The sequence below is a fragment of the Equus quagga genome, chromosome 8 (genome assembly GCF_021613505.1).
Source record: "Equus quagga isolate Etosha38 chromosome 8, UCLA_HA_Equagga_1.0, whole genome shotgun sequence".
Taxonomy (NCBI): domain Eukaryota; kingdom Metazoa; phylum Chordata; class Mammalia; order Perissodactyla; family Equidae; genus Equus; species Equus quagga.
The window spans coordinates 109,302,769-109,311,671 of record NC_060274.1 but is presented as its reverse complement, the minus strand read 5'-3'; the positions used below and the strand labels follow the sequence as shown (position 1 = coordinate 109,311,671).

The 8,903-nt window shown below is 37.7% G+C and overlaps 1 protein-coding gene across 1 annotated transcript; it reads right to left on the bottom strand.

The window, feature by feature from the left end:
* Positions 1 to 265: 265 nt before the first annotated feature.
* On the bottom strand, positions 266 to 7,651 carry SSMEM1 (serine rich single-pass membrane protein 1). The gene is made up of 3 exons (XM_046669130.1): positions 7,469 to 7,651; positions 2,629 to 2,683; positions 266 to 762 (listed from the first exon to the last, which is right to left on the bottom strand). Exons 1-3 carry the CDS (start codon positions 7,649 to 7,651, stop codon positions 266 to 268), a joined length of 735 nt encoding a protein of 244 aa, XP_046525086.1.
* Positions 7,652 to 8,903: the final 1,252 nt, after the last annotated feature.

Genomic DNA, 8,903 nt, shown 5'->3' with positions numbered 1-8,903 from the left:
GCATAAAATATGTCCTGTGCTCTTTTGAATAAAAAACCATAGTGGATGCAGATCTTTGATCTTCCAGTTGTGCCATAAACAAATTCACTGGCCTGTTTTTGGACAACGTATTATCTGAACATTTACCTCTTGGGTTCCAAGTATGTTTTTGTTGGTAGTAGAGAGACTTTATCATAAAAGCCTCCTCACCTAGAATTCTAGTGATTTTTCTTGTTTCATTCATCTCTTTCATTTGGCTTCAAGTAAGGTAAGGACTTGATAAAACTCAAAATTTACTGAACTTTGTGTTAATGTCAGGTGAAGAATTTTCCTCTTGAATATCTCCCTTCATTGGGGTTGTTACTGAGGTGTTTTGAAGGAAATGGCGTGTCAACCATTCATTGGTTCTCAAGGCTTTGCAGTGGAGGCAGGGCCTTTCCTTGATCTGGTAACTTCCCACATTCTTTTGCCTCTGAGCTATTTTTCTCTTCTTAATACTGGCTGGTGATGGGTGGTGTTCACTTTCACTCTCCTTCCATGAGGAAGCTCCCGAGTTAGATTCTTCACTGTCACACTCCGTAGTATCACTGTCATGTTGGGTCTGAGTCATCTGGCTGAACTGAGGATGAAGCCTGATTCGTCTCTGTTCAAGATAGGCGTTGACCAAAGCCACTTCTGATTCAGTTACAGGAGCAAATTGGCTCTGCTTTGGTTTTTTCATCATTTGTAAAGAGTCCCAGGTACCATCTTTGCTTTGCCGCTTATAGGAAGTATCTTTGCTTGCTAACAACCAATGAAACAAATCAACAAGTTAGGCACATTGTTGGTTAATATAATTTCGTATTACCTAAGGAAGCCTATGGCATGCGAGGGCTCACTTTCAGTTGCCATTTGACAAGCCACCACTTTTCCTCACACATTGTGCAATTGTTGGCAGCTGACTGCATTTTTCAGTACCATATCAAACCTCCTAAAGACCAAAAGGGTCAAACAGATGCTTGACATGTTACTTTAGAAGTTTTGTGGACCCCTGATATAAGATCAAGGGAGGGACTGGCTCCGTGGCTGAGTGGTTAAGTTCGCACGCTCTGCTGCAGCGGCCCAGAATTCAGATCCTGTGCGCAGACATGGCACCGCTTGTCAGGCCACATTGAGGCAGCGTCCTACATCCCACAACTAGAAAGACCTGCAACTAAGATATACAACTATGTACGGGGGGTTTGGGAAGATAAGCAGAAAAAAAAAAAAGAAGATTGGCAACAGTGTTAGCTCAGGTGTCAATCTTTAAAAGAAAAAAAAAGATCAAGGGAAAGTTTTCTAAACTTTTCCAGAAAAGGACTCTTTTTTTCCTTTGCCTTGAAGCCTTAAAGGTTCGAGTGTGTATATGAATGTGATTTGGGTAGCAGGAAACAAAGGGGATCTTTTCTTTATATAGTGGTGTGCTGGAGTCAGCTCATAGCAGCCAGCTTGCAGGACCTGTTTGTTAAACTTTCAAGAATTTTGCGAGATGGTTGTTAAACACAGCAATTAGTAAAAATTAAATTATACAAACATGATTAAATCAAATTATTATAAATAAATGTAATAAACACTCAAAACCTATCACTTCCTAGTTATTTTACTACATTATGATGTATGCTCTTAAAGCTATTTATGTCTGTGGTATCTAGATATTGGAAATACTATGTAACAATGTGCATCTCTTCTCAACTCCATATTCAGTGATATCATGTTGGTCACTTGAAATAGTTTTGGTGGGATAAAAATCAACAAACACTAAAAATCAGGGCTTGGTTTATGTTTTTTCTGATTGTCTAGGCTGAAAAAAGTGATGGAGAACATGTTACTAACATAGATTGCATTTAAAAGTTTCATGTCTGTAGCCACTATATTGTGAATAGCACCCAAAAATGAGGAAATATTCTTCCAGACAATTCTAAAACTATTATCCAATTCAGCAAAGAAGTCACTCATATCACTTACAACCAAGTTAAGTTCCAACACACATCTTCCTGTTTTACTTTCAATTATTCCTTAACTTAAAAGAAAGTAACACTCATATTGGAACCACACTTGTTCATCAGTTGCTGCTACAGGTTGACTAAGGATGCAAAGGTCTGGCAAAAATCAAGGAAAGTACTTTGTAAGAATCAGCAGTCTATATGGAATTTACCAGAAAGAGTATTATCTAGTTTATTATTTGTAAATTGCAAGGTATACATCCTTTATATCAGTAACATTTTTTCAAAAAAACATGTATATGCACATACACACATATTTTTGGAGAGCCAGTTGTTAAACATTTACCAGCACACCACTGCTTATAGGTCATTGAAAAAGATGTGATATACAGCTCATAATCCTATAGTAACACCAACAAGATGTGTGAAAGGCAAGCTGTGTAAAGCGAGAATGCTGAAGAATGAAAAGAAAACTTGAGCTTACCTATCAGTAATTTTTGGCCTCTAGTGTCTCTGCTAAAGCAGCTAAGCTGTCTCCTGCACTAAAGCAAGGAGTTAATCCAATGGGCCACCAGATGTCTGTGGAGGCCCTAAAAGACTCTTGGTGTCCACCTCAGTAGTCTGCTTTCCATGCTCAATACATATTTATCTTAACATAGTCCAATATCGAAAATGCGCTGGCTCTCACCTTTACTTATTGAAATGTTTGTCCCACTGTCTTCATCCTTTTTCTTCTCAGACATCTGTTTCAGAAATATAGATTAGAACTAATGATCTCAGTTATTTTTCACTCATATTTACTCGTTAAGAAACTCTATTGCCCTAGGCCCTTTGACAACGTTGAATTTTAAATATCCAATGCAGTTCAATAAATACTCAATGAGCTCCCATTATGGTGATCCTACTTCAGCTGTCCATTAGGAAGACCAGGCTCTGATAGCAGAATCTACCAAAATGTTTTAAAGCAAGCAAAATGGAAAAAAGACTTGCAAGAAAATAATACTAATAAGGAGCTATAGGTTATAAAGTTTTCCTGTACTCACAATATAGAGTAATAATCATTTAAATATCGTTTAAAAACAGATTTGATAGTACTAGGATTACTTTTAATTACTTTTTAAAAGACATTTTGTCAGGTCACGTTATTGATAATTCTTTAAGATCTTTACCTGAATTCATAGACATAATATCTCCCAAATCCTTCAGAAACTTTCCTCTAAAATGCAATCATGATATACTATCTGTGAATATGGCAACCAGAAGAAACAGATTTCTTTGAATGGTTCCAATTTCAAATATTCTGCCCCACTATTCCATAAATATATTTGTCCCACTTTTCAGATCCGTGTCCCACTTTTTGATGCTGAAAGGGTTTTTGCCAAAAGACACAAAGATAAAGCAACTCTTTCAGAATGTATCAAAAAGTTTTGAAACACAACACAACACTTTTGGCACAATAATTCTTCTATTGGGAACCTAATACCAGGAAATAATCCCCAAAAGAGAGAAAGCTATGTGTACAGAAATATTCATCATAGTGAAATTAGGATAACATAAAATACAAAATTCAAAAGTAGGCAATGGTTAAATAAATTATGGTACAATCATATAATATATAGTTGTAAAAATTGTTATAAGAGAGGGAATAAATATGTTATAATATTAAGTATAATAAAAATCACAATGCAAATTCATATATGCTGTATTATCACAAGTTAGCTAAAAATGTGAAAACAAAAAAGACTTTAAGAGACGTACACAAGTGTTAGCAATTGTTGGCTTTGAGTCGTGAAATTGATTTTTTTCCTTCCAATTTTTCAAATTCTCTACAACGAGGGAAAAATGAATTTATGTAGAAAATCAAACTTCCTTTGAGTTGAAAATTGCCATACTTGGGTATTCATAACTGCAATCTAAGATCCTTGGCCCATTCCTTTCTCTTTTTTTTTGGTGAGGAAGATTGGCCCTGAGCTAACATCTATTGCCAATCTTCTTCCTTTTTCTTTCTTCTCCCCAAAGCCCCAGTACATAGTTGTATATCCTAGTTGTATGTCCTTCTAGTTCTTCTATGTGGGATGCCACCACAGCCTGGCTTGATGAGTGGTGTATAGGTCCATGCCCAGGGTTCAAACTGGTGAACTCTGGGCAAGCAAAGCAGAGCACACAAACTTAACCACTATGCCACCGGCTGGCCCCCCCATTCCTTTCTTAATATCTGATCTCTACAATGGTAGGAAAGTTTCTCCAAAAAGGTACCTGTTTGCTTTTTGGGTTACTGCAACCATTCTCTGAAAACATTGAGTAGAATCTTCTTTTAAGATACCTTTTTTAAAAGAAGTTTTTAGAGGACCTTATTTTAAATTTAATATGTATAGAGATGATTATTAAAAGATTAGAAGTTTATAAACCTAAAAGTTAATAGTAGTTGGCTATTTCTATGTGATTTGGAGTAGTTTTTATTTCATTTTTTTCTACTTTCCTATAATTTCCACATTTTTTATAATGGGTACTTTTGTAATGGAGAGGGGAAAGTGTTTAAAAACACTTATTAGGTTTATACCATTTTCATGAAAAAGGTTCCATATTTGACTTGATGTCAAATCAAAATATAAACACAAAATCAAAAGAAAGATTCTGCATCAAGCTAAGTGGAATCATATGAACTGTGCTTAAAAAGCATCTTATTAACTGCCTTTGTGTGTGCCTCAGTGAGTGCAAAAAGCAGTGCTTGCCCCAGAGGGTAGGGTGGAACACAGCGGCTGGGCTATGCCTCTGCCTTTCAAAATTCCACTAATTGTGAGATTTTTATCAAGCCACTTAACACCTGCTCAGCTCAGTCTCCACATATGCAAAATGAGGAGCTCGGACTGGTTTTTTTATTTTATTTTATTTTATTTATTTATTTTTGAGGAAGATTAGCCCTGAGCTAACATCTGCCACCAATCCTCCTCTTTTTGCTGAGGAAGACTGGCCCTGAGCTAACATCCATGCCCATCCCCCTCTACTTTATATGTGAGATGACTGCCACAGCATGGCTTGTCAAACGGTGCCATGTCCGCACCTGGGATCCAAACCGGCAAACCCTGGGCCACCGAAGCGGAATGTGGGAACTTAACCGCTGTGCCACCTAGTACTGGTTTTATTTGGAAAAATTCCAGCACAAGCAATCTGAATAAACACGAAACAAATACATAAACTAAATATAGTATATATAGTCTCTGAAAGCAAAAGGGTAAATGCATCTTCCAAAGTGGCAAGTCCAAAGGAAACCAGTGTGCTTCATGTTTGAGGATAATTACCACCACATTTCCATCGTGCTTTCACCATTACTTCAAGGTTTGTAAATAAAGGCTCATAGTTTAGCAAAGAAAATGAAGTTCAAAGTGAAGGAAAACTTCCATCTTCCTTGACTAGCTCTCATATGGTTCTCAGATTTCAAATCTGTGACCCTTCAGAAGAAGCAGTTCAACTGATTGTAGCTTCTATAAGGGTACAAAGTGAAAGACGAAACCTCTAAGATAATTAAGGTTTTAATCAGCAGTGAATAGATTTAATTCAACATTTCAACTATGCTTTGAAGCAAACAAATGATATGGCAGGAAACCTGGGTCTATTCCCCCCTCTGTCACTAACCACTTATATGATATTGGACAAGTCACTTAATTTCTTTGGGCCTTATCCATAAAAAAATAGGAGAGAGACTGATATCTTACTTGCCTACAAATAGGAGGCCGGACCATACACTCTCTTGAGGTCCTTGAAGCTCAGGGTTCTATGACTCCAAACAGCTGATGCAAGCAAGGGAGCAGAGGAATCGCTTAGACCTCTTAAGAGGTATTCATGATGAAATTGCCAGGAATCAATTTCAATTTTTTGTTAATTTTCTAAAGTAGCTTTTCTTGCCAGGCCAGACAAATTCAATATACTCAGCTAGAGAATCTAAGACATGTATAAGCTATCATTATTCTAAATTTCCTTTTGGCAAAGTGTCTACCTTAAGAAGCGTTTAGACTTTAGATGAAACTTCTTCTTAAGGAGGAGGAGGTGGTGAGAGAAGAGTCTTTGATTATTATAATGGAATCCAGCTGGCATAGACATAACAAACCTCCTCCTCTCCATCTAGAGCTGATCTAGCAGTCAGTCCAGCTGACCACTGCCAGCCCAGCACTCTGGCTGTAATGCTAAATGATGGTGGTTTGATTAATAATCAGCCTGGTATTAATGGCCAGCAAGGATTCCATGTCAGCGATTTATAAGAGCTGTTACTCATAACATGTTGGAGCATCACAGTGCTGATAAAGTGGGCTATCTCCTTTCCTAAGAGGACGGCATTTTCCTCTGCTAGTGGGTAGTCTAGAACGAGGACTTTAGTTCTGTTTAGTTTAGCTTAGTTCCACATCTTTTTCTATACAGAGAGTGTACTGCTTCAATCTAAAACCCCCCAAATCCTACGACATGTGTCCTATAAATACGACAACTTCTGTATCTTGATTAGAATTACATGGGGCAGGCCTCGTGGCCGAGTGGTTAAGTTCGCGAGCTCCGCTTCGGTGGCCCAGGGTTTCGCCGGTTCGGATCCTGGGTGCGGACATGGCACTGCTCATCAAGCCATGCTGAGGTGGCATCCCACATGCCACAACTTGAAGGACCCACAACTAAAAAACGTGCAATGATGTACCGGGGAGCTTTGGGGAGAAAAAGGAAAAATTAAAAATCTTAAAAAAAAAAATTCTTTGGGGAAAAAAAAGAATTACAAAAGGAACTTGGAGGTCATTAACCAGTAGGGAAATTTATTCCAGTATTACATAGCATATGGACAAACTGCAAACAACCTAAATGTCTCAAAATTGCAGATTTGTTATGGTGAAACCACAAGACAAAACTAGGCAGTCAATAAGCGTGTTGCTTTGTCAATATAATTTGAGGAAGTGTTAAAATATAATATTAAGTTTTAAAAAAAGCAGAATATGAAAATTTATACACTATAATGCCAACCATGTAAGATTAAAGATAGATGGAGAGATGGAGAGAGAAAAAGAAAAACCTATAAGAACATATTCCAAAATGTTAACAGTGGTTATCTCTAGGAACTAAGATTACAGTAGTTTAAATTTTCTTCCTCATCCTTTTCTATATTCTTGGACTCTCCAGAATGAGATTGCATTATTTTTAAAACTAGAAAACAAACTTTTAAAAAGTCATTTCATCAGGGGCTGGCCCCGTGGCCGAGTGGTTAAGTTCGCGTGCTCCGCTGCAGGCGTCCCAGTGTTTCGTTGGTTCGAATCCTGGGCGCGGACATGGCACTGCTCGTCAGACCACGCTGAGGCAGCGTCCCACATACCACAACTAGAAGAACCCACAACGAGAAATATACAGCTATGTACTGGGGGGCTTTGGGGAGAAAAAGGAAAAAATAAAATCTTTAAAAAAAAAAAAAGTCATTTCATCAAAGTAAAGTGAATTTATTTTATGGAACATCCCCTAGTCTACAGTAAATATATTACTTAAAATGAAAAAGGATATCCTACCCAGACAGAAGCCCGAGAGAAGAACACCAGGACCAATATAATGACAAAATACCAAAGCAGGAAGTTCCCTATCGTCCCGCAAGAGTCATCCCTCCGGCACTCATAATCTTGATTTGGAATGGTAAAGCTTAAAGGCATGGGGGGAGGATCCACCTCCCAAAATAAGGAAAAAAGGTCTCCCATGATGGCTTCTTGTTTCGAAAATAAAACATGCTCAAGGGGATGAAGGTGACTGGGAAGAACTTCACCTGATGTGTGTGACAACTTCCTTGGCAACCTATTATGACATACACGTTAGTAACTGCGACAGGAACTGACAAACACTGGCTGTCTAAGTTTTTGGACGTTTTATCTAAATTACTTCTATGAAAGTTTACAGTATTTCCTCCATACCTTAACAGATTAATGCCATAGTGCATTTTGCTTTAATCTTTTTTTGTGAAACTTGTATATACTGTATTTTCTTCCCATACAATATTTTAATGTTGTTACAATCTAAGTCTTTGAGCTATCCATTCATCTTTTTTGTCTCTTTTACATGTATCATATCATTGTAAATTAACATACACAGTTCTAATGTGTTATAGATTGAATTGTGTTCCCCATAATTCATATTTTCAAGCCCTAACCCCCAATTTGACTATAATTGGAGATAAGGCCTTTAAAGAGGTAGTTAAGGTTAAATGAGGTCATAAGAATGGGACCCTAATCCAACATGACCCGTGTCCTTATAAGAAGAGCAAGAGACATCAGGGATGTGGGAGCACAGAAAAAAAGGCCACGGGAGCACACAGAGAGCCATCTGCAAGCCAAGGGAGGCAAGCCCCAGGAGAACCCAATCCTGCTGCCACCTTGATCTTAGGACCTCCAACCTCCAAAACTGTTTAAAAATTACTTTCTGTTGTTTAAACCACGCAGTCTGCGGTATTTTGTTATGGCAACTCTAGCAAACTAATACCTAATGCCAACGATATATCTAATTTGGGCAGGAGTGGTGGTCCTTTTTAAGCCTTTAATAAATGCACAGTAATTTACAGATTATATTAAGAGGGAAAATATAGATGTGTCTGTTGTGAATTACATCCGATGTATACAGTATCTTTGTAGGAAAGAGTCAGATACGGTGGGGAGGAACCCTGTGTTCTAATTTTGACTGTACATCGAACCCTTTCACTTCGAACAATTTTCGAGTTAGTTTCTCTCTAAATCTAAAACTAGAGCAAAACACCCTTGCTGCTAAGGCAATTTAAAGATTCTAAAAATCCCACTTTAAAAAAAAACCTGTTAGATCTTTAAGAGCATAGCATACCTGCAGATTTTCATTATTATGCAATACTGATGTGGATTAAGGCTGCCCCAGCTAGAGAAGCCCAAGGTGACCTGGCCTACATTCCAAACTATATGACCCAGTGGACTTTTTTTTATGGTATGAGTT